Raw genomic sequence first — 27,073 nt, forward strand, 5'->3', positions numbered from 1 at the left:
AGCATGCATGCAAATGCAAAACACTTGAAAAAGAAAAAATGAAATAAAAAAAAAAATACAGTAAAAGGGAAGAAAAATCGTGTCATATGTACATTTTTGCTAATTTTAATATAAAGATTTTTTCTTATTTTACTGCATTTTCATTTTTCTGCATAAGGGATTTTTCTGCATTTTTTTGACAAGGGTGAAAAATAATATATTTTTTAAGTATCAATTTCCTAATTTCTCCATATTTTACATTTTTAAATGTATCGATAAAGTATAATTTTTACCTAGTTTTAAGGTACTTTATTCTATGTTTTAAGAGCTCATTTTAAGAATTAAATTTAATACTTTATTTTGTAGTTAAATAATGATTTAAGCATTAACATTCTTAACTGAGTGTATTTCAATTTTTTTATATTAATATTTTTCATCAAAAAATGTATTTTAAGTATCTTTGTAATTTTCAAGGTACTTTATATTTTTTGGAAAAGATACAAATATTTTTTCTACATTTGTATTGAAAATGAAGTATTAACCTTTTTAATTCACTTTATTTCAAAAAGATGATTGATTTATTCTTTATTTAAAAACATTTTAGGAATTTTCTTGCCTGTTTCATTTTAAAAAGGCGTTTTAATAACTTTTTTAATTGTATTTTGTATGATTATCCTGAAGAAAAAAACAAGTTATAATTATTATTTTCTTTTTTACTGTTTTTCTTTTACATATTTTTCCAGATTAAAAAAAACATTTTTTGCTTAATTTGCAGGTATTTTATTTTAGTAATTGTTAATTGATAAAAGTTCCTTTTTTCACTTTTTTATTTTACTATATTTTTTTATATCCATATTGTAGTAAAGACATATCTAAATATAATATTTTTTACTGTATTGTATTTTTTACCAATTTTGTAGTTTAATTTTTTTTTAATTATATTTTTGGTTTATTTTTAAGGTACCTCATTTTGCATGTATGTATATACTGGACCCTTATCCCCCGAGTGGGAGGTAGCTAGAGTCAAGAACACACTCACATTGTTGACTATTTCTGAGAAAATGATACCCATAATTCCCAGCGCCAAGCAGGGAGGCAACGGGTATCAATGCTGTAGGTATTAGGTATAACCTCCCAGTCTCGGGGCGGGCGCCCTGCCCTCAATGACCCCGAGAAATGTCAAAAAGACTTTATTCAGCATTAATTTTCTTATCTAACTACATTTTTACATCTACTAATTACAACAAAATATTCTGAATAATGCCAACATTTTTACAAAATTTTTATATATTTCATTTCGAGTCCTACTTAACTGTGCTTTCGCTAAAAAATATTTGTTATGCTCCTTATTCCCTCCATGTACAAAACAAAATAAGTACCGGTAATTAAATTATTCTGAATAATGCACTCACAGGCTGCATTCAAAGAAATATCACAAAATTAAAAATGATAAAAACTTTATCTGTATCTACAAATGTGCGTTGTATGTGAAATCAAAAATTTGTTTTTTAGAAAATAACATGCTCGTGAGTTGCAAAACGAAAGAAAAAGTGCAATCGCGAATGTGCGTCGATGATGACGAAAATGATGAAGATGAGGAGGAGGAATGATGTGTCACCCAAGCAGCGTTGACGTACGGACAGGAAATGTCAACGCCGGTCGGAGGAATCTTAGACAGTTTTCCATTCTATGCAGTCATGACTCAATTGGAACGCGAGGCGTTGCGGAACTTTTGCAGAGCATCAAAGGCAATTTAGACCAATTCCTAGTGGGCATGCACCTTGGCCAGGGTCCCCTCAGGATTTTGCCATTCAAATTCAAGCTTTTTGAAGACCTTATCAAGACCACATCTGATGAAATTTGAGACCAATCTCGCATCCATTCTGGCATACGAACGCCGGACCAGTCGTGACAGCGGGGATTTTAAAGCCCTGCTGTGCGCCGAAGGAGCGGAGAAGGTATTGCGTACCCAGCGATTGCGGTTTGGTTTGCAAGAGCGGCCGGACCAAGGGGGAACTAGCCCTGAGGGCGGACTGGCCGCCGACCTGGCTTCGGCCAGGCCTGGACTAAATGGGGGACTGAGGCCACCCTAAGCAAGACCACGTGAGGGTCGGGGATGGGTACAGAACCACCTGGGCGCCGAGGCAACTTAAGTCGCCGCTGTAGAGAGGACAGGAACGATTACCTCAGGGGACGCAGTGAGGCGGTGGAACCGAACCTGGACGTTAACAATCCGTTCACACAGGCGCAACCACTCTCATTGACTGCTCTCCCTGACCCCTAATGCCCAAACACACTCTCGGTCCTCTTAGGTTTCAGGCAGGCGGGTGACTGTTTGGGGCGATCTGGAACTGTCCGGGGTAGCAGAGCAGCACCCTGCCCCAAAAGGTTCAGGATGTCAGCCGGGTAACCCCGTGATGGAGGTCTGCACCCGACTGGCGCCATTATCCCCGCCATGCCCGAAGTCCCCGCCACGACGGGTTCGGGAGGTCAGCTGGGCAACCCTATGACAGAGGCCCTGCCCAACTGAAACCGTTACCCCGCCGCGCTTGACAACGGCGGCATTCCCAGCGCAAAGGGTTCAGGTATCAGCTGGACGACCGGTCCCTCTCATTCCCTGGTACAGCCAGAACCCAGTTGTACTTAAAATCCCTCAACCCCAACGGGTAAAACCTACATTTTCCGATCCCAAAGTTACTCCGACGACGATAGCGGGTTAGAGACTGACAGTACGTAAAGCTCCAACGTATGCTGCATTTTCGAAAACGCGAAAATCTGGATCTTCAGACCAACACATTGCATTTATTGGTCAGGGATCGATTAAATATTGAGAAATAATTTAACAAGACAACCATACTTTTGTTAATTATACAGTTAATAGCTTTATCAAGCAGATACAATGGACAACATTTAAACATTTGAGAGTTAAGTTTAAGACTCGTAGACAAAAGGTAAGACCTTTTCAATGCTTAAATTTGCGGTAATAAAATTTAAGACTTTTTGAGGTTTTTAGGACCAGGGGGGAACCCTGTTGGAACCGTTGATTCTATTATTTTAATCGTAATTATTCACATTGAGGAATCAGTGACATATTCCAATTGAGTTATGGTTATGACTCAATTTGGACTGCGAGCCGTTTTAAAAGTTTTACTGAGCATCAAAGAAAATCTGACTATTTGTTGCATGCACGTTTGAGCAATTTCATTTATTAATTAATCGTGATTACCGTAAATTCCGGACTATAGAGCGCACCTGATTATATGCCGCACCCACCACATTTCAAGAGGATAGCCGCTTTTGTACTTACACAAGCCGCACCTGCATATAAGCCGCATGCGCCCACATCAAAACGTAACATAATCACAAAATTAACCCAAACCCTACTTTGAGTCCCGCGATATTAACTGAACATGTAGTACACAGTTCTAAAATCACAGCCGGCAAAATTACGGAAAATGATACCGGTAGTTAACATTGGTTGCAGACCAGCAGAGTCCGGGTCCCGTTAAAAGTAATCCAAGGAAAAAACGTGTATATTTCCAAAGGTAAGGGTGGGAAAAATATATATCCACTATTGTCTGCCGTGTCCAAAAACACTCACCTTTACCGGTCCCCACTTCCCGTCATCCCCCGCGTCTGTTACGCCCCTGCTTTTTAATTGGTCAGTGCAAGACTTATCAGAATAAGTGTCCAAAATAAATACAAATAAATACATTACAAAAATATACAGTTGCAAATACATATTATACATGGTTACACATATTTACAAAGAAAGACGGTACACCGAGAGAGTTTTCAAACCTTTAATAATAATATTATAACTTTCATCCCAAACCGTGCCTGTGAAGGGTAGCAAAACGCTACTAGCAACACGCTCGCAACACAGTGAACCGGTCTGTTAAAAAAAAACACCATACTTGCAGAAACCACGGTAAATTGTCCTCATCTTCCTCCTTAGAACCGACGTCATCAAAGCTGTCTTCCCCAGTATGGGCAAGAGACTTTATCATATGGACGTCGTTCCACGCTCCCTTATTCATATAAACGCTAGCAACACGCCCGCAAGGTAAAGTTTGCATGCAGTAGCTCTGTTTCCTTCTTTATCGGACTGCTCGATTGCGTTTAGCTTGTAAGCTGCGTCATGTGCCTTGAATTCGAGCGCCGCTGGCGGCTGTTAGAAAAATTACACAAATTGGCCGCATCACTGAATAAGCCGCAGGGTTGAAAGTTTGGGAAAAAAGTAGCGGCTTATAGTCCGGAATTTACGATAGTTAAGAATCGTCGTCAGATTTTGATTCCATCCAGTCATGATTCGATTGGAAGGCGAAACGCCTTCTGGAAGCTTTGTTTAGCATCGAAGACAATTAGCACTACTTATTAGTCAGCATTCACAAATAAGCCATTTTCGTTATTATTTATTCGCAATTAACCGCAGTTAGCAATCAGCGACGGATTCCGAGAGTTTTTTCGAGAGTCAAACACAATTTATTAGTAGGCACGCGACTTGGAGCCATTCAATTTAATGTTTAGTCACACTTAATCGCAGTAAATCAGTGAGAGATTCCAGTTCAGTCAGGTCATGCGAAGAAGTCTAGAAGTTTTGCTGGGTGTCAAAAGCAATCCATACTAATTATAAGTCAGCATTCACGTTGGAACCGTTCCATTAATTTTTTTAATCGTGATTAATCAGTTGGGGATTGGCGCTAGATTTTGATTTCATAGAGTCCTGACTCAATGGGACCGCGAGGAGGTCTGGAAATGTTTGTGGCAAAGACAATATAGACCACAGGTCTCCAACATGCTGCCCACGGGCACGAGAGAGACTCCTAAGGACCACTGAGGTGCCTGCGGACCTGTTCTGAAAATAGCTTACCAGTGCTGGGTCATTGTTATTTTCTAGTAAAAAAAATTGTGGTTGACTGGGTCTATTTCACCCTACTTCCAATAATTAACCTGGTAGTAACATAAAAACAACATGGCAATAACATGATACGTTGTTATTTTAGAATTGCATTTCAAACGAAGTACCCTTTGCGCCAATTAGTAACAAAAAGTAGATTTCCACTTTAAATAGGTTGGAGACCCTTGATCTAGACCAATGTTCTATTAGCATTTATGTTGCAACTGATTAGTTAATGATTTAATCGTGATTAATCACAGTTAGGAATTGGCAACAGATTGCGATTCCATCGAGTAAATACTCGATTGAACGGCAAGGCGTTTTGGAAGTTTTGCTGAGCATCGAAGCCAATTTTGATCAATTGTTTGTGGCATGCGCGTTACAGCCATTTCATCTATTATTTAATCAGGATTAATCACAGTTTAGAATCTGCGACATGTTCCGATTCAATCGAGTCATGACATAGTCTTAAAAGAGCCGCGAGGCATTCTGGAAATTTTGGTCAGTGTCAAAAACAATCTAGACCAATTATTAGTCAGCATGCATGTTGGAGCTGTTGATTTTATTATTTAATCGCAATTAATCAAAGTAACAAATCAGCGACAGATTCCGATTCTGTCCAGTCATGATTCAATAGGACCGCGAGACGTTCTGGAAGTTTGCTGAGCATCAGAGAATCTAGACTAATTCTTAGTAGGTATGCACTTTTGAGGCATTCAATTTATTATCTAGACGCAATTAACCGCAATTAGGAATCAGCGAAAGATTCCAAAACAATAGAGTCATGACATAGGCTTAAAAAGGGCGAGAGGCGTCCTGGATATTTTCTGAACATCTAGACTAATTATTAGTCTACATGCACATTGGAGCCCTTTCATTGATTATTAATTCACGATTAATTGCCGTCAGGAAGGCGAGCCAGAGATTCTGATTCAACAGAGTCAGAGGCAGCAAGACATCCATCCATCCATCCATCTTCTGCACCGCTTAGAGCCCATCCCAGCTATTTTCCGGCAGTGGGCAGGGGACACCCTGAACTGGTTTCCAGCAAGTCGCAGGGCAAATAGAGATAGACAACCATTCACTCGCTCATTCACACCTAGGGACAATTTGGACAGGCCAATGAACATGCATGTTTTTGGAATGTGGGAGGAAACTGGAGTGCCCAGAATAAACCCACGCAAGCCCGGGGAGAACATGCAAACTCCACAAAGGAAGGTTTGATCTCACTACTTCAGAACTGTGCTGCGGACGCGCTACCCACTCAGCCGCCGTGCCGCCGACAGCAAGACAATCTAGAGCAATTATTAGTAGGTATACATGTTGCAGCTATTTTATTTATTATTGAATCAAGATCAATCACAGTTACAAATCGGGAACAGATTCCCATATTCCGATTAGATCGAGTCATGACATCCCTTCGATTAAACAAACGTGAGGCGTCTTGGAAGTTTTTTGCCGATCACAGATCATGGAGCCATTTAATTTAATAATTAATTGTCATTTGTGGTGCTTGTCACCTAGTAAGCTATGTTAGCTTCATTATTGCCTCTACGGTTTTATATTGCTTAGCATTGTGATCTTCAGCGGATCCGAGCACAGATAGCAATTGCAGTGCTACTTTTGCGATGCTAACTTTTTCGCACGTTTGTTGTAAAATATAGCATGAATTAGCATTACAACATTAGCATCACCTTTTTACCATTTGTGTTGCCTTTTTTGTCACAATTTTCCGAATTCATCTGCAGCGGCGAACGAGTCAGACCTAGGCCTTCCCTTCGAATGCAACATGGCCGACTTCGCCGGAAAGAATGACAAGGTAACGATGATTGTCGGCAAATTTAGGCACAACAACCTTTAAATTGATTACCAAATTGTTTGCCAACTCATTTTGTAATTGATTCATATCTTAAATATTTTCAAGATTATAAATTACACCGATTCTCAACCGTTTAAATCATAAATTCGTAGTGGTGCAATAACATTTCAATTAAGTGTCAATTAATGAATTAACAGAATAATCAAGAAGTAACTTCTAACTGATTCATCATTACGTTCAAGATAATAAATTATTCATATATTTAATTTTTTTGATTATCAAAAGTCAACATGAACCGGTCGAGGCAAAAGAACTTTTTGATTAATCAGTAGGTACACGATTAATCGCCACCGAATCACTTACCTGATTAATCGTCAATTATTTTTGTAATGTATTCGTCGTTCAAATATGTGAAACATTATAACAATACAAAGCCTTAAAATGTTTTCTTTCAAAAGTCAACTTCATCCAGTAGAAGCGCAACAACTTTTCAATTAATCACTAATTAATCGATTGACATGGATTGAAAGATGAATCAAAACTATTCTTGTAATGTATTCCTCGTTTGGATACGTTCAAATTTGTAAATTATAGAAATCCTCAAAATTTTTGTTTATTAAAAGTCAACTTGATCCAGTAGAAGCGCAACAACTTTGATTAATCGCAGACTCATCGATAACAAGATTAATCGCAAATATTTTAATGTTTGTATTGTTTTGATACCGTCTCAATGAGCCTCTTTTTAAAATTGTCTCCATTTTTGCTTTCAAACAGTAAAGTTTTCACCGATTTCGCAATTATTTTTGTGCTAAATCCAAATGTAAATTTAGCTGACGTGAGATATGGTCTGATTTTAGTATTTGTAGACTTTGAAAAATAACAACTTGTTTTTTTCCCCCGATTTTCTGACACGATTAGCCAAGGACGTTTTACCATAACTATGAATGGATTTCACCTACAAAGTAAACATGAAATAACGTGTTTTATGATTACAGCTCCGGAAACCCTGTAATTAATCATTTAATCACAAAATGATCTCGAAATCAATCGAATTATACAACCAGGACCGTCTGTTTCCTTGTGCCAGTCCTCCAGTTCTAATTGAGTTCTTCTTGTGCTCGTCTTAAGGACGATGAGGAAGAGCTGGTCTGCAGCCAAGGAATCGACGAAAGTGAGTCGAGTATTCGCCGCCGATTGCGTAATTGTCGGGGGAGGGCTCGCCAATTAGTCCTCCATTCTTTTCTTCAGCTCGCTGTCACTCTGCCTGACAATCGAACAAATACATATTGGGAGAGCTTTTGTTTTAATGAAGGGATAGTGGATGAACATTTCTGACATCAGGTAGCGGGTTAAAAGAGTGCAAGAACCACTATTGCATATTAGCGCCGCTAGCTAGATAAGGCTAACAAAGGCTGCCAGCAAGGGTTGCAAGCTAGTTAACGTTGATAAGAGCCGTTACCTAGTCAACGCTGATTGGAACCGCTAGCTAGTTAATGCTGGCGCGCGCCTGTCAACATTGGCAAAGGTCGTTACCGAGTTAACACTAGCGCGCCTGTCAGCATTTGCGAAAGCCTCTAGCTAGTGAACACCGGCGAGAGCCACTCGCTAGCCAATCCGATAAAGAGCCATAGCGAGAGCCGCTACAAAATCAACACTAGTGAGAGCCGCTAGCTAGTCATTGTAGATTCATGCTAAGGATTATATTTACTTTATTTTATTTAACTGTAAAAAAAATCAAAATTCTGATAGGTAAATTTGTAGCATATAATCGAAACCCATTAAAATTGTTTTTTTTCCCGCCACTAGAGGGAGATACATTGACACACCCTTTACCTTTGTAAACTCAAGAAATATGATGTTGCCGTCATTTGAAAAAGACGCAACTGCAAAAAATAAAGATATTTTAGTTGGTCAGTTGGTTGGATCCTTTAAGCACTAGTGTCCTAAGGCAATCAGTTTCTGTTGTGTGTCTTGGATGAAAAGACAATTTTCTCTTTGAAAATGTAAATTTTGAGTTATTTGAATTAGTACTATTTGTATAATCATCAGAACATACCATTGAGGGGTAATTTTTATAAGAAAGCAAAAGAAAATGAAGTTCAGTGATAATTTTTTTTCTTTTTTTTGAAATTGTCATGATTTGCCCAATGCCCTCACCTGCGCTCACTCGTTTAGTCCCAGCTGCTACCCGTTTCCTGATTGGTTCCCCTCCCATTTAAACACGTCTTTCTCGTTCACTTCTCGTCAGTCCGTCTGCGTACCTCAGCACATGCAAGGCAAGCACTTTTGACTCTAGCTCCCGTTTTGATCCCGACCTGTTTCCTGTATCGATCCCCGATCCAAGCTCCGTTCTCCTGTCCCGGCTACACATATCCTGATTCTGTTTCCTGTATCGATCCCAGATTCAAGCTCCGGTCTCCCGTCCTGGCTGCCCGACTTGTTCCGATCTCCGACCACGCTTCGTTCGCGAGGGCTTCCCGCTCCTCCTGCCCAGCGAGCACCAGATTACTATCTTTTTTCCTCTCGCCCTGATTTCCCCGATCCCTTTATCAAGCATGGTGTGAAACGTTACGCATTTGGGTCCACTGTCTGTTCTGGTTCTGACAGAAATGACTACTCAAAAACATCAAATAAATATTTTATTTTTACAAAATAAATACAATAATACCAATGATTTACATACACACTCAATGGAAAATGGAGCTTGGACGGGAATAGTTGTCAATGGCACTATAGTATGAATATTTTGTCAGAAAAAAATGACTCATTTCTCGTTTTTCCTGACAGGCTTTTGCACACCGCCCAAAAAGACCAAGGTCATTTTTGTGATGGGTAAGCTTTTTTTTCTTAATTTTTTTTTTTGAAAATAAAATAAGTGTTAAATAAAGCTTGAAAAGAGTCGAATATTTGACTTAAATTTATATCATAATAATATTGTAAATCTATTTAATTTCAAAATAATAATATTGTAACAGATGGCATTGAAAAAAAAATAAGGGTGTTTCTTTGAGAGGTGTTTTTTTAAAAAGTGAAAAAAAAATGTTTTTTTTTTCCATTTCTTTTTTTACTATTAAAATATTTGCAATAAGCCAAAAATCATTTAAAATGGCGATCAAAAAAACATTTCATTATTAACTAAAGCCAGTATTAAATAAATTAAAAAAATATTAATATTTCAAATGAGCAAAATAAAATACATATTTTATAAATATCATAAATAAAAAAATGAATAAATAAATAAATGCATGTTTTGGGAAAATATTTTTATTTGCTTCAAGTTTTATTTTTCATGTCAGGCATTATTTTTTTTTATCTTTTTAATAACAAAATAAGTGGAATAAACATCTCTTCAGTGGTATTTTTGTCTTTTTTTTCTAGCATTAAAATACTTCAAATATAGTAAGCAAAAAATAATTGTATGTGATGGATGGTTTTGAAATCAATATTTTAAAAATATTGAATGCAAAAATTGGGAAAGATACATGTACTCATTTCTCATTATTTTTCATAATTAAAGCTGTTATAAAATAAATCCAAAAATGAAGAAAAATATTTTAAAAGAGCAAAATAAAATCTGTCAATTAAATACAATATACAATACGATATATAATATTTATGATTCAAATAATGAGGAAAGCAGATCATTTTGTTTGTTTCAAGTAATACTTATTTTAATTCTTTTTTAAAAAATCTCAATGCAAAAATAATCAAGTGTTATTCTGTAGAATCTTTTTAACAAATTGAGAAAAAAAGAAAAAGGGAAGTACTTTTTGACATGAAAAAAATTCCGTCCAATCCAAAAGATATTGCCGACTGTAACGACTTAGAGCGGCCATGTATTTCGGTTCTAGCGTCGTCATGGCAACCCATCAACCCAGCAGACATTCGGCCGTCCCCGGTGATCCCTTTCGAAGCAAAACAAATCCGTCGGCTTATTTGACCGAAAGAAAGTTGTGTGGTGATAATGGATCCAGTCTTGGCCTGCGAAGAGCGCCATCATGTAGATGGGGGACGTATGAAACGTCACACCTGACCTTCTCCTTTTCTAATCCCACTTTGGATGTAAAAGCGTGAAGAACCCAAAATAGACACGAACACCCACCGGAAGGAAAGTTCAGTTATTTTGCCGCCACACCAACCTGCTTTTATGTTATTTTTAGCACAGATACGTGGGATGCAAACTAAGGCCGCACAATTTTGGAATAATTGCGATTTTTCAGTCCAGTATTGCAATTTAAATGCATTTTTTTTTCGGTTTTAGAGGAAAAGTACAATTCCTGTGCTAGTTTTGTGTTTTGGGAGTACTGTAATCACAGTGACATCCTTTAACTTTAACAAAACAGCGCCCTCGTGGGGAGCTTTGTTATGGTTGATGTCTGCCACCCATGACACAAAAAGTCGACCTGGGGATAATGGATCGTAGTCATAAAAGTGCAGTTCGTTTTAGGTGAGCCACAATGTTACACATAAGCAAACTTACTGCAAAGAAATATAAGCTCTGCCAACCCCTGCTCTCAGCGATCGTCGATGAGGGATAATGGATCATGACAACTATACAATATATTTTAGATAGATAGATAGATAGATAGATACTTTATTCATCCCCGAAGGGAAATTCACTTTTCCAGCAGCATCCCTAAGCTGAGAACAATCAAAAATAACTGAGAACAATCGAAAATAACACGGGAGCTGCTGGAGTGGCTGCCATTCGTGACGGCGCCGGAGAAACGATTCAATTTGAATCATGTACAAACAAACAAACAATTGAATCATGTACGATTCAATCTGAATCATGTACAAACAAACAAACAATTGAATCATGTACAACAAACAAACGGGCCCAAACGCTATGCCTCTGCTGGTCCTCGCTTGAGGCCATATGGGATGGGATCACAGACGCATCAGTGCAGTTCATTCTAGATTGAAATAAAAGCAAAAATAAAAGAGCCGCCAGGCCTGACTAAAGTGTGCTCTGCTGGCCCCTGCCCACATCAGTATGGAATCATGCATAATTGATAACAGAGACATAAATACAGTTTACTTTTTCTGAGACAGAATGTCCAAAAAAAAGTCACCATGCCCCACAAAAATGTCAACTAATGCATTAGGCACATGGGGATAATGGATCTCAGAATTATTTCACAAAGTTTTTAAGTCCAAAATTTCTTACGTGTGTGTGTAAAGGTGCAGCGGGTTCAGGCAAGCGTGCCCAATGCGAGCGAATGGAGGAGAAACTGGGCCTTCGTCACCTTTCTCTGGCTGACTTGCTGTGCAGTGAGATGCAGACTCCCAGCCATAGGGGGCGGCGCCTCAGGGACGTCCTGCAGAGAGGGGAACCACTGCCTGAAGTCAGTTCAAAACGCCACTATCGGGACTCATTGCAAAAATATGATCATTATGAGGAGAAGGTAGCCATTCATTTGTACAAATTTCAGTCTTAACCCAGCAGTGCTCAAACTTTATGACTAAGGGACTGCATTGGGTCCCAACATTTTTAGGGTGGGCAGGCCAGGAGGAAAAAAAATGTCTCCATAACAGTCGGTAGTAACAGATTACTGCACTGATTACTGTACTGCAAAAAAGAATAATATCCAACAGAGTAAAAATCTTCCACATATTTTTGCTGATTTTGATGAATATTTAATTTTACAGGGAAAAAAAACGGAAAAGTGAGTGTTGTAAAAAAGGTTTGTTTCATAATTTTTGCTCTTTTTAATTATTATCTTAAAAAATATAGATATATATTTTAAAGTTCAAATGTAGTAAAAAAAAAAGCATTTAATTAAAAAAATTATAAAATTTAAAAAGTTAGAACAGAGTAAAAAGAAGTTAGTAGAACATAGTCAATAAATGTTTTAATGCTGAAGGAAAAAAATATGTTTAAACATTTTTTTAAAGAAAAAAAAAAGTTTGAATGTATTGAAATTAGTTTTTCTTCCACTGGCACATTTTTACTCATTTTAATTATTATTTTACTCCGCACCAAAAAAACTGAATTAAAGTTAGAACAAAGTAAAGATAAAAATGTTGCTCCACTGGCAGTTAAGTTTTACTTATTTTAATTAGCATTATTATTTGAATGAAGCCAATATATTTAAAAAATAAATTAGACTGTCCGGCACCACATACTCCCGTAGCACGCCTCATAGGGCTCCCCAAGGAACACAGTCCACAAAAAATAAGTAGACCCGGTGGGAAAACTTCCATGCACCCTTTGAGGACCCTGCAGAGGGTGTAGAGCTGTTCCACGGCCTGGACGAAAACCAATCTGCTTCTCCTGAATCCGAGATTAGACTTCCTGATGGACCCTCCTCTCCAGTACTCCTGAATAGACCTTACATGGGAGACTAAGAAGTGGAAATCCCGTGTAATTGGAAGACACTTTCCAGTCCACTTTTTTGAAAACGGGGCCCACCACCCCAGTTTGCCAGCCCAGAGGTACTGTCCCCGATGTCCACACAATTTTGTGGCGGCGTGTCAACCAAGACAAACCCACAACATCCAGAGCCTTGATGAACTCCTGGCGGATCTCATCTTTTTTCAGCCTTACAGATTTTCTTACCGCCATTGACAACCAGTAGGTCTGCCCACTTGGACTCAATGTTCCTCAATGTCTCTTTCATAATATGGGTGAAGTTCTGCCAAAAGTGGGAATTGAAACTCTTTCGGACAGGAGATTCTGCCAGATGTTCCCAACAGACCCTCACAACAAACATAGGTTTGCCAGTTCGGACCGAATACCCCACCATCGGAGCCAACACACCACATGTGGGTAATCAGTTGACAACTCTGCCCCTCTCTTCACCTGAGTTTCCTAAACCCGCGGCCGCAAGTCCGATGAAACTACTAGAATGTCAATCATTGAACTGCGGCTTCGGGTGTCTTGGTGCCAGGTGCACCCTAACTGGACATGTTTGAACATTGTGTTTGTTATGGACAAGTCATGACGGGCACAGAGGTCTAATGATGAAACACTGCTTGAGTTTACATCAGGGCCGTTCCTCCTAATGATGCCACTCCAGGTCTCACTGTCGTGAGCATTGAAATCCCCCAGAAAAACAAGGAAGTCCCCAGTGGGGACTCTCAAGCACACCCTCCAAGGACTCCAAGAAGGATGGGTACTCTGAACTGACATCTGGTGCATAAACACAAACAACATTCAGGACCACACCGGATCTGCGCCTCTCACCACAGACACCTCCAGAGTGAAAGAGAGTTCAACCCCTCTCAAGAGGACTGGTACCAGAGCCCAAACAGTGTGGGTCAGTCCAACTATATCTAGTTGGAACCTATCAACCTCATACACCAGCTCGGGCTCCTTCCCCGCCATAGAGGTAGCATTCCATTTCCCAAAAGTCAGTTTCTGTTGCTGGTGAAGGATTTTATACATTTGACTATAAAGGATTTTGTACGATCAAATACAAATTACATTTAAACGCAAAAGACATTCACTGGCTGAGCTGTGGGGCGAGGTCAATGCAACCTTGTGAAGAATGATGTTTACAGAAACAACGGGAACTGGGACAAGGGCTGATATGATAATCAGCACTTCCCGGCGCAAGAGGGGCCCTGGTGACGCAGAGACGCTCGGGGTCATGACATTGAGGCGAGGGGGATTTCCTGGCATGCCCATGGGAGGAGCCGGCACACCAGCTGGCGGAGACACGTGGGTCGAGAGAAGAACTTCAGAAGTTCGAGATGGAGAGCGAGAGAGAAGGCTTGACGGAGACTCGAGCGACACTAATTCGGCTATATATTCGATGGACTTCAGTTAGTTAAATACTTTAGGAAATTAAATAATAATAATAATAATAATAATAATCTGCCCCCGTGTGGAAATGCCGGTCTCTTGTTCGTCTTTTCACATCAAGAAGCGAGCACGCATTGTTAGGAGAATGCAGGGTGTGTTTGGTTAATGGAGTCAGATAACTATTTCGAACAATTTGGCAAACGGTACATTTTAATATTAAATTCCTAACACTGGGGATCTGTGCACCAAGCATAACCCCCCCTAATTATTAGAAATTAAGTTAAATAGTTCATGTCTTGGGAACCTCCTGCGTGGGTTCAAATCCAGCTCCAGACTTCCTGTGCGGAGTTTGTATGTTCTCTCGTGCTTGCGTGGGTTTCCTCCGGGCACTCCGGTTTCCTCCCACATTCCAAAAACATGCATTTCAGGTGAATTGGCCGGTCCAAATTGTCCCTAGGTGTGAATGAGCGAGTGAGTTGTCTGTCCCCGTGTGCCCTGCGATTGGCTGGCAACCAGTTCAGGGTGTCCCCCTGCCCACTGCCCGATGATTGCTGGGATGGGCTCCAGCAACCCCGCGACCCTACAGAGGATAAGCGGTGTGGCTAATTAGATGAGATGAGATGAAGTTAAATAGACTCAGTCAACCACTAAAACAATCACAATGACCGGGCATTGGCGGACTGTATTTAGAGCAGGACACCACGTCGGAGACCCCTGCCCACAGACATTTCCCTTTTCGAATGAACTTGTTAAATGCCAGCAAAGCCTGTCGTATATTAGAACCCTGATAATAATTAACACCTCGTTAACACTAATTTGAAGTTACGTGAAGCGCAGCTGGTAATTACCGTCATAACGTTCTCTCACATCTTAAATAATGCGGCAAACTGGACACCTTTACATGTTTTTCGGTCAAATCGTTTTGAAAATTAGGTTCTTACCCAATTTGACCTAAAAAGAACGTAAAAAAGAATGATCATTTAACGGGAAACTATCCGTTTGAACTGAATGAATTAGGCTGAGCATGCGCAGAAAGACTCACCGGTCACCAATCGGTCACATGGAAGCAACTAGTGTACTCTTGACAACGTTTGATGTGGTTTAAGTGCGCCGTTTGTTGGTAGATTGTGAGTATTGCAGCAAAATAAGAAATAAAATGAGTACTGTACTACAGTACTTTTTATGATATTTTATTTCATTTATTCACCATTGCATTTGTCCTAACTGAAAGCAGGACGGTCAATGTAGTCTCTTTTGAAGTGAGCTGCCTTTGGTCATTTTTGATGACACAAAATTCAAAGGTGACTTTTGGAGTCAAATGTCACGAAGAAAGTCGCTCACCTCCATTTTAAAGGGCAACGAAAAACAAGGTCGCTGTACACCACGTGAGCAAAGGGAATCTAATTTGGCGAGTGCGAAAGAAAATAAATATTGGGGAGGGAGGAGAGAGAGAGAGAGAGAGAGAGAGAGAGAGAGAGAGAGAGAGAGAGAGAGAGAGAGATGGATAAAAGGAGAGAAAGACAGTGAAATATGGAGAAAGAGAGTGCCAAATTGAGAGAAAGAGAGAAGAGGGAATAGAGAGAGGGCAGAAAACAGGGAGAGGAGGGGAGAGAGAAGGGATGGGAAAAAAGGAGAGAGAGAGAGAGATCAGAAGAAATAGAGGGAAAGACAGAGTAAGATATAGGGAGAGAAAGAGAGTGAGAATATAAAGAGAGCTTGAGAAACAATGGGACAAAGGGGGATGAGAATGGACAGAGAGAAAGATGGACAGGGGAGGGAAACACAGTGAAACAGAGAGGAAGAAAGAGAAAGAGAACGTTAGAGAGGGAGGGAGAAGGGGGTAGAGAGATGCATAAGAGGAGAGAGAGACAGTGAAACAGAGACGGAGAAAGAGAGTTCCGAAGTAAGAGTAAGAGAGAAGAGGGGATAATGGGGCGGCAGTAGCTCAGGAGGTAGAGCGATTGTTTTAGGATTAAGGGATCCCAGTTCGAATCCCGGGTTGTGCGTGTTACATGTCGAAGTGTCCTTGGGTAAGACACTGAACCCCTAATACCCCCCTATAAGCAGGTTAGCGCCTTACATGGCTGCAAGGCCGCTATTGGGAAATGTGGAGCACATTGTGAAGCGCTTTGGGAAGTCATTGACTTGAAAAGCGCTATATAAATGCAGATCATTTCATTTCATTTCAATGGGAGATGCATAAAAAGGAGGAATGGAGGGACAAAGACAGAAAAGTGCGAGAGACAAATAAGGAAGTAGAGAACGATACATTCAAACATATTTGGTAAAATATATATTCTAACATTCTAATATTAGATAATCATTTTAATATCCTAAGATAGAAAGAGAGAGAGAGAGAATACGGTTGTATGCAAAATGTCTACGAAACACAGGTTCAGTTTTGTTTGAAGAAAAGACTGGAAGCAAAACCCGAAACCTTGACGTCGCTGGAGAACTTTGGACTGAACCAATGAAATGTTTGGCCCGCAGGACATCGGCATGGATTTGCTTTGTGAGGGGGTGGAAGCGGCCGAGCAAGGTCAGGTGAAGGGCGTGGTCGTCTGCGGCTTCCCAGTCGACCTCAGACAGGCTCAGGTCTACGAGGCCAAGGTGGGCGGTTCTTCTTCTGTGGTTTTTAGCACAAACGGGACGTTATTCACTCTCGCTAACTCTAGCTTACATCGCTAACAGATGGGAGAGCCCACCGCCGTTTTGATGCTCAGCTGCTCGGCCCAAACTCTCGGTGCTCGTCTGGAGAGGCGTCGGAGTTCTGCCTCAGAAAAAGACGGCGCCCCCTGCTGGAGGGGGGACAGCTTCTGGGCGGACGCCAAACCGCTGGTGGAGCACTACGAGGGGAAGAAGCTGCTGCACATGGTTAGGAAATCAATTCACAGGGTAGAAAAAGTCTAAAAGTTTATTTTTGTCTGAATGAAGATTTCAAGAATACCTTTTATCTTCATTTGGAATATTTGACTCATTACTGTCACTGTTGTTTGAAAAAGACGAATATTCATTTTTTAATTTGTTTTTATTCATAATTTTTCGCATTTATGGAATGTTTAATAACGTGACCGCAACAACATTTCTTTGGTTTGAATTTTGCAGATTTTGAGTCACATCTTTGATTATATATATTATTTATTCGATTATCTATTACTTTAATAATAATCATTTTATATTTCATTCTAAAGTTATAACACTCTCATACTATATCAAAATATGAACATTTTTGTCAGCATTACAAATATTTCAAAATAATTTTAATATCGAAATATCTTATATTTTCAGTATATGTTATCTTTTTAAATATAATCAGACAATTTAAACATAAAAATGTATACATATATTTCCCTATTAATTAGTAGGTTATGGGTCGCATATTTGTTTAAAAGTGGTGTGCATAACTTCTATCTATCTATCTACCTTGGTCATATCCCTCAAGAGGGGTGACCGACAGCAAGACACACACATACAATAACAAAGAAAATAAAAGGGAAAAAAATAGCAAAAAAAACACACAAAAATGTTTGGACCATGGCCAACCCAAATGCCCAAACACCCAAACAAGTTAGGCACCTCGGCACCCAAGTTGGTCATGCTTTCGTCCCTCCAGATGAAACGGGACACCAGAAAGCGGTCATGTCACTCGGGTCAGGGTGACACAACACACTCTTTTGTTCAACAGCAGGGCCCGACAGCTTTCACTGGTTTACCCCTGCCGCATCATACGGGTGCCCAGCCCATCCTTAAGAACGCGTCCACAATCCCACTATCCTTTCACAACACCTCTCCACTCCTTTCTACCACCAACAAGAGCTCTAGCTTCCATTATATTTAGACCTCTTTCCTGCAGTGCACCATCCATCCACGTCAATCGCGGCCTTCCTCTTGGTCTCCTTCCATTGACTTCTGCTCTGTAGATCCTCTTCAACATTCGCTCCTCATCCATCCTCTCCATGTGTCCAAACCAACCGAGTACTCTCTTATCAACACGCTTGCTCAGTTCCACGACTTCTCCAGTTCTGTCTCTCACAATTTCATTTCTCAGTCTATCCAATCTTGTCACTCCTAACAGTCCTCAAACACTTCATCTCAAAAACATTCAACTTCCTTCTTAAATTTGCGTTCAGGCTCCAAGTCTCTGCACCATACAACACAGTCGGCACAATCACACTCTCATACAGTCCCCTCTTAACATCCATACTCATACTCTTGTTGTTCATCACTCTCCTCAGAGCACCCAAAACCTTGCTTCCTTGATTCACTGTGCAATACCTGTCACTCCATTCCACCAACCGCAGCCACATCACAACCCAAGTACCTAAAGCTTTCAACTTCTTCCAGCACCTGTCCATGCAACCTGATTTCTAACGTCATGCCCACTCCACGTGAACACTTCATCACCTTACTTTTCCCAACATTGACACATAACTTACGCCTATCACATACTCTTCCAAACTCTGTTACCAACCTTCTCAATGTTTCCTCAGAATCAGCCAAAAGCGCTGTGTCATCTGCAAACAACAACTGACTTACCTGCCACACTGTTCCACTGTTGTCCATCATGTCTACACCTCTGCCAAATACTCTTGCATTTACCTCTCTCACCACACCATCCATGTACACATTAAACAGCCATGGTGACATCACACACCCCTGTCTCACACCAGTCAACACAGGGTACCACTCACTTGTCTCACTCTCTACTCTTACACATGCTCTGCTGTTCATATAAAAACTCTTCAATGCTTCCAACAACTTTCCACCCACTCCATACATCGCCATCACTTGCCACAACGCCTCTCTATCAACTCTGTCATAAGCCTTTTCCAAGTCCATGAAAGCCAAATAAACATCCTTACCTTTTGCAAAATATTTCTCACACACTTGTCGTATTGCAAACACCTGATCCACACATCGGGCAGCACGGCGGCGCAGTGGTTAGCGCTTGTGCGGCACAGTTCATGTCATGGGAACCTCCTGCTAGGTTCAAATCCAGCTACCGGACTTACTGTGCAGAGTTTGTATGTTCTCCCCGTGCTTGCGTGGGTTTCCTCCGGGCACTCTGGTTTCCTCCCACATTCCAAAAACATGCATTTCAGGTGAATTGGTCGGTCCAAATTGTCCCTAGGTGTGAATGAGCGAATGAGTTGTCTGTCCCTGTGTGCCCTGCGATTGGCTGGCAACCAGTTCAGGGTGTCCCCTGCCCACTGTCCGGAGATGGCTGGGATGGGCTCCAGCCCCCCCGCGACCCTAATGAGGATAAGCGGTACGGCTGATGAGATGAGATGATCCACACATCCTCTTCCTTTCCTGAAACCACTCTGCTCCAGGAAAGGAGGAGGATGTGTGGATCAGGTGTTTGCAGTACGACAAGTGTGTGAGAAATATTTTGCAAAAGGTAAGGATGTTTATTTGTTATTTATAATCTAATATGCAAATATATATATTTTTTTAGATTTTTCAATCAAATCCCATTTAAACGATACACTATTTTCTGTAAAATTGCATCGGTCACATTCTTTGTAAAAAATATTTTTTACATGTACATCATAAAAATTTATTTGTGTATTTTGTTTTTTAAATAATCCAACCCAAGCATGGATTTCTTTTAAATTTGGGGAACAAATATGTGAAATGAGGATACTCATTTCAGAAATATAATTCAAGCTAATTTATTTTATCGCCAATCATTGTTTCGAAAATATTTTTTAACTAGGAAGAAATACTTTTAATGCTTAGATCTGAGATTAGGAATAAAACATGACAAATGGGCATTTGTTCGAATTTCCAAATAGATCCTTTTAATTTCCAAATGATTTCATTTTCCCCGCAGATTGATGCCGAGAGATCACCCGAGCAAGTGTTTGCTCAGATCTGCCAGTTGCTGGAGGCCACGCCCACTATCTGACCTATCAACGCATGCGCAAACACTGGCTGTCCTGGTTGTCACGTGATCCTATAAACCGGAAGCATGCGATCACCGTCAAACTTTTGGGACAAAAAACAAAGACACAGTTTACATGTTTGCTTAATTATTCATCTTCTGTTTACGTTTCAATAAAGTTGTGGATTTCGAAAGCTGATTTTTTTCAAGTTGTTAAGTAATGTCACAGTGTTCTCAGCTGATCAAAAAGCGCAATGACACGAAAAAATGACTGAGGAGTTGCTACGATAGCGCTCTATGGTGTTTATCCGACTTCTGTACATTTGATTACAAAAAACACATTTAAATTGTTTAGATTATCTCTTTAAATTGCATCATACATCTCCCATGTGAAAAAGTATCTCAATTTTGGTCATTTTTTTTTTTACCTTTTTGGACAGCAGACAATGAAAATTTGGTTATGTTTTTGTTATTATTTAAAACGACCCCCAAATTTGGTTATCAAAATAGACCAAAAATTGGGTCGTAAACATTATTTCTATTTAAAAAAAGAAAACAAAAATAGTAAAAAAAAAAAAAAAAGAAAACTGCATTTTACTTGATAAAGTTTAGAAAACAAAATTTGAAATAAGTACGTTTCTAACAAAAGTTAAGAAACATACATTCTGATTTGCGCTTTTATACAAGGAATAAATCAAATACTTTAAATGAACAATTATCTGATAAATTTGAATTACTGGTAGAAGTTTATCGGCCGTAGAGGACATTTATAAACGTGAATATTTCCCTTCCAGTGCATCCAATCGTGTTTACTCTTTTTGAGATCTGCAGAGGGCATTCAGTTCATTCCATCCATTATCTGCACCACTTATCCTCAGTAGGGTCGCGGGTGTGCAGGAGCCCATCCCAGCTGTCTTCAGGCAGTGGGTAGAGGAAACTTTGAACTGGTTGCCAGACAGTCGCAGGATATACAGGGTCAAACAACTCACACGCTCATTCACACCTAGGGACAATTTGAACCAGCCAATTAACCTAACATGCATGTTTTTGGAACGTGGAAGGAAACCGAAATGCACAGAAGAAACCCACACAAGCACTGGGAGAACATACAAACTCTGTACAAGAAGGCTGGTAGCTGGATTTGATCCCATAATCTCAGAACTGTGCGACAGACGCACCGACCGCTCAGCTGCCGTGCCGCCCAGTTCTATCCAATTATACCAAATTTTTAGTGGGAGAGGTTCTGTACCTTGACCTCAACATAGAAAAAAACGTCTTTCCTCAGTGCAAAAATTTGTTTAACGGATATAGTAACTCCATCAAGCTCATCAACGAGGATAAAAATAAGTGTTCACTTCTGAAGAATAAGGCAAATTTGTCCAACTCTGTCAAGAACAGAAAAATCATGCATTGAACAGCAAATAATTCATTTTACTGGTGGATGCCCAGTGCGCCAATAAGTAGCAGGCAAACCAAACCAAACTGGATTAAAGGTGTTTGTCTTGGCTGAACCAGCTGGTCTAGTTTTGGATTTTGTGGTCTACCTAGGCAAGACGACTTTCACAGCTACAGGATAGGACATCGGCGAACAAGCTGTTCAATTGAGTCTGGTCACCAAGGCATCCACCTGTTCTATGTCAGCCTCCTTGACACCCTGCTTAAGATCATAGACAAAGTGTTCTTCGTTGGACTACAAGCCAGTGGTCATGGCATCATCTGCCTTTGGGATTGAACCTCAGGACACCCACAGAAGATGATCCAAGACAGAAAGGGTTTTTCCAAAGGTCAAGGCCACTGGCAATTGCATAAAAAAACACTAACATGGGTGACGTGGACTTGATCAAATGTTGAGTTTCTACAGGATATTCTCTCGCACTAAAAATGGACAGTGCATGCAGTTTTCCTCTTATTTGACCTGGCAATCGTCAACTCATGGTTACAGTCAAAGAGTGACTGCCAGAAACACGCCCAAACAATCCGTGAAGCAAGTCACAGAAAAGATGACTACACTACCATGTCAATAATGGAAACCACAGCCCAATGAAGCTCTCAGACTCTGGTGCAGAGCATCTTCCAGAGATGGAGGATGGAACACAGATGCATCTAAGTATCGCCAATCTAGCTGTACCAGTAAAACATGTGCTCTAATTGCAAGATTTCGTTTGTGTTTCCGAGCAAATTTCTTTTTGAAGTATACCAAATAAGCATAATGTAAACACAAGTAAAACAATGAGGGACAGTTATGTTTATACTGAACAGTTTGTCAAGTTGACTTCTTGACATTTCTGTTGGACTGAGAAAGTTGTTTTTCCTGTATTTGGTTCCAATGTGCATTGTAGAGGACACATCATAGTTATTAAAATGTCATATGCAGTATTCCCTTTACTTCACATAGGTTGGAAATTTTTGAAATAAAATGATTGAACATTTTTTTCCTGGAGGATAAGGCACATGGCAAAAACTCACTTTATTTATTTATGTATGTATATTTAGATATATTCCAGATCAGTGGATTTAGGGGTAGGGCGCCCGGCCAGAGACTGGGAGGTTGCCGGTTCGAGCCTCAGCCAGGTTATACCTAAAACTTACAACAGCTTGGCACTCTGCATTAGGGGTTGGAATTTTGGGGTTGGGTCACCTAATGACTCCCAACACATCAGTTGGGTTAAGCGAGGGGGCTGGGAATCCCCTCCTCTGTATCAATCTCCCAGAAAGAGTCAGAAATATGAAAGTGTTCTTGACTCTGGCCACCTCCTACTATGGGGATATGGCTCCTGTGTGTGTATATATATGTAACGGGTGTAATAATAACTTTTATTTTATTGAAATTCCTGCTAAAATATGTGTATAGTTTTTGGTAAATGTCCTGCAATGCTGAGTCCAACAGTGCCATCTGCTGGTATGGGGTGGGGTTTGGTTTTGGCTTCTAACATGTGACCAGGAGGCGGGGTTTTGTCAGTTTAACCAGAGTACTACAAAGGTAAGACATATCTTTTGGTGCTCCACAAAATAAGTTAATTTTAAACATTATAACCCCAGCTGACAAATCTCTCACCATGCATAGTAATGTGATTGATATTGTCAAGCTGTTTTGATTTATTTTCGTTTTGTTTCTGTTTTACTAAATATTAATTCCCCTTGTAGAGATCAAAGAGATCAAACCCAGCAGAAAAAGCTAATGTTGTGACTCATCCATTTGCAGAACTGTAATAATAAAAACCTCATCATCCAGTCCAGCGTGAATGTGGATCTTTGGTGGGACACGTACAACGCGGTTACATTGGTGCCGTGACCCGTGACTTCTATCAAACTCGCCGAACCGAGGACTGTCCTACCTGCCACATGAGCTCACAGTATTTGAAATTTTAGTTACATGAGCGATATTGTTTAGCTCATTACAGTGCAGTGTCACAGTGATACGAAGGCTGCTGATTTATTTTGTGATTTTGACTTATTTACATTTTTTTCTGTTAATCTTTGAAACATGTTTAATCAGAGCAATGTGTTAGCTCCACAATTTGACACACCTATTCACTTTGGCAGGGGCAGGGGCATGTTTACCCCCATCCCCTCTGATAATAGTTCTACCCCAGGTGGTGCGACACATAGAGTAGAGGCAAGTTCCAGTGTGAGCACCCATAATGCAGCTGACCAACATGCTAGCCTACCTTCACCTCAGGTCAGACCCACATCTACGCCAAATTCCGCGAGTGAAATTTCTGAGGGTTTAGCTGATCACATGACAAATATTATTCAGGAGATAGGACATAAATTGGCTGATAGCATATTCTCAAAAATACAGTCACATAATATAGTAGCTCCTAACGCTGCTGCCACACAAGATGAAGCAAACAGATTGAGTCAGGTGGTAACGCAGAGAAAGGTTAAGGAACCGCCGTCATTTATTGGGGATGGCTCAGACTCAATAACAATACATGAGTGGGAAGATCTAATGAGGACATTTATAAAAAGGAGTGATGTGAAACTTGAAGAGCAAGCAGAGGAAATCCTTATACATTTGAGAGGAAAAGCTAAAGATGTAGTTAGGTTTAGCATTAGAAACAGTAATATAGACGTCTATACCCGCCCTGACATGATTTATAGTCTTCTCAGGAAATACTTTAGCTGTACCAAGTACTCTGCTGTCCCTTTAGCTGACTTTTATTCAACTTTGCCCAAAGACCAGGAAGACCCCTATGACTACTGGCTGAGACTAAACAGAGCAGCTGACCTTGCCTCTGAGTGCTTGAGAGAGCAGGGCAAAACATTTGACAACCCTGAAATAGAGGTTACTCGCATATTTATTAGGAACTGCCCATGCAAGGAACTGGCACTCACTTACAGATCAAAAACCATCGAAAAGTGGTCAGCATGTGAGGTACTAGAGGTGCTGAATGAATACCACGCTGAGAAGAGCTACAAAGCAGATTCCCTACAACAACCTGCGAATAGAGCGGAAATTGCCGTACACAAAGCTGAGGTGAACCATGGTCCAACCCTCGTGCACGAGCCACCTCAGACTTCGAGCCCACAGTATGTCTCTCTAACGGACGTTATTAGTATGTTGGAGAAAGTTCTGATACGTGTTACCTCGAACCAGTTTCAAGAGAGAGGGGGAGCTCCAACCAGGCGACCTGGAGCCAGAATAAATGGTTTCACTGCCAAGCCATGTATCATTTGCAAAGAAGTCGAACACAGTGCTCTCTCTCATTGCCGAGACAAAAACCTTTGCTTTCACTGCCATGCCCCAGGGCATTCTCGACGTGATTGTCCAGTGACGAAAGTTGTCCCGCTGCCTCAGGGAAACTAACTGATCTGCGCTTAGGGGAGAACAGTGCAGATCAACTGAGTATACCTCCCACCACTAATGTGAAGCCTGACATGCAAGACAATAAATCAATTTATGAGTTGTATAGCAACAAGATACCTCCATCGAAGAAGCTGATCTTTCAGGGGTTTCAGAGAATAGCGGAGACTGACGAACTGTTTTACACACCTGTACTTGTGCAAGAAGGCCCCACTTTCAGAGCGCTGTTGGACAGCGGGTCGATGGCTTGTACAGTAAGTGAGGACACAGCTAAGTACCTCCTGCAGCAATTCCCTGATATGATGAGTTACACGGCCGATGATTATGTCATTGTAGGCTGCGGTGGACACCAAGTTTCTCCCAGAGATATGTACGACATTCACGTCACAGTTTACGGGTGCCAAATGATAATACCAGTAATGGTTGTGCCAGGCCAGACCGAACAGATGATCCTTGGCAGCAATGCCATCAAATATATTTTGACTCAATTGAAAAGTACTGATGGCTATTGGAGATTAGTTTCCACTCCTGACAACGGTCTGTCCGATAACCACAGTCAATTCCTGTCAATGCTTTCCAACACAGAGAGATGGAGAGGTGATTGCATTCCAGACAAGGTAGGGACAGTAAAGATCAAGAGTTGCGTGACGCTGAATCCACGGACCGAGTACGTTATTTGGGGCAAGTTACCTGAGTTGGCCGGGGCATCAGCGGGCAGCACAGTGGTCGTTGAGCCAACCCAATCTAAGGCTGCGCCCAGACAAGTCCTTGTCGGACGAGTTGTTACTCCACTCTGGGGAGATGGATGGGTGCCTGTTAAAGTCTTTAATCCCACGGACAGAGTTGTGGTGCTGAGAAGAAACAGGAAAATTGCAGATGTGTCTCCTTGTATCGCAGCGGAAGACCTGCCCAATGCAGAGGAGGTCAAGTGCAACGTGCAGAGTGTACAGAGCAAAGAGGTCCGACCCAGGTCAGAAGAGGACATGATGCGTGCATTGGAAGCTCTGGGACTGCAAGACATTGACCTGAAGTCATGTGAGGTTTCGCTGCAGTGTAAAGACAAGCTCCTTCATATCATCGAACAATTCGAGTCAATCTTTTCTCGCCATAAGATGGACTGTGGAGAGGCCAAAGAGTTTGTACATCGTATCCACCTTGTTGATGATAAGCCGTTCCGTCTACCCTACAGACGTATACCACCAAGTCAGTATGAAAAACTGAGGACGACTCTGAACGAGATGGAAGAGAAAGGAATTATTCAGAAGTCGACTAGCGACTATGCATCTGCGCTTGTTCTCATATGGAAGCGGAATGGAGAACTAAGGGTATGTACTGATTTCAGAAGGCTTAATGCAAGAACCATAAAGGATGCCTACCCACTACCGCATCAAGCTGATGCTTTGGCCGCACTTGGGGGAAATGCCTTTTTCTCCACAATGGATCTGACGTCAGGCTACTACAATGTCCCCTTGCACCCTGACGACAAAAAGTACACGGCATTCTCCTCACCATTCGGCCTTCACGAGTACAACCGGCTCCCTCAGGGACTTTGCAACAGCCCAGCAACATTTATGAGGATGATGATGTCAATATTTGGTGATCAGAATTTCATGAGCCTATTATGTTACCTCGACGATCTGATGGTGTTTGCCCCCACAGAGGAAGTTGCACTCCAACGCCTGCAGATGGTGTTTACTCGCCTTAAGGAACACAACCTCAAGCTCGCACCCAAAAAGTGTTTTTTCCTCAGACGGACTGTGAAATTTCTTGGGCATGTCATCAGTGAGGATGGAATTCGGACTGACCCCGAGAAAGTGAGAGCGATAAATGACGTACAAGTCACTGATCTAATGGAGTCGGATGGCAAGACGCCATGCCCTAGTAAAATCAGATCTTTTCTAGGCATGGTGATGTATTTCCAAAGCTTCATT

At 40.9% G+C, this 27,073-nt stretch overlaps 1 protein-coding gene and 1 long non-coding RNA gene across 4 annotated transcripts in view; one reads left to right on the forward strand and one right to left on the reverse strand.

Annotated features, from left to right (window-relative positions):
* The window catches only part of ak5 (adenylate kinase 5), a 62,188-nt gene extending 41,654 nt beyond the window's left edge, over window positions 1–20,534 (forward strand). For 2 of the 3 annotated variants that reach the window (XM_088345899.1, XM_088345915.1), the window contains 7 exons: window positions 6,628–6,698; window positions 7,827–7,869; window positions 9,486–9,530; window positions 11,883–12,106; window positions 16,939–17,058; window positions 17,140–17,322; window positions 20,285–20,534. In XM_088345899.1, coding sequence (XP_088202025.1) covers window positions 6,628–6,698; window positions 7,827–7,869; window positions 9,486–9,530; window positions 11,883–12,106; window positions 16,939–17,058; window positions 17,140–17,322; window positions 20,285–20,359 — 761 coding nt within the window. In that variant the 3' untranslated portion in view covers window positions 20,360–20,534. The remainder of the gene's footprint in view (window positions 1–6,627; window positions 6,699–7,826; window positions 7,870–9,485; window positions 9,531–11,882; window positions 12,107–16,938; window positions 17,059–17,139; window positions 17,323–20,284) is intronic. The other variant, XM_088345907.1, reaches the window with a different exon arrangement.
* Window positions 6,023–17,297, reverse strand: LOC148376301 (uncharacterized). Its single transcript, XR_015851556.1, has 3 exons — window positions 16,886–17,297; window positions 11,869–12,019; window positions 6,023–7,962 (listed from the first exon to the last, which is right to left on the reverse strand). It is a non-coding gene; the product is annotated as an uncharacterized LOC148376301 (long non-coding RNA).
* Window positions 20,535–27,073: the final 6,539 nt, after the last annotated feature.

Source organism: Urocampus carinirostris, chromosome 1 (genome assembly GCF_059441175.1).
Source record: "Urocampus carinirostris isolate Australia breed hairy pipefish chromosome 1, RoL_Ucar_1.0, whole genome shotgun sequence".
NCBI lineage: Eukaryota > Metazoa > Chordata > Actinopteri > Syngnathiformes > Syngnathidae > Urocampus > Urocampus carinirostris.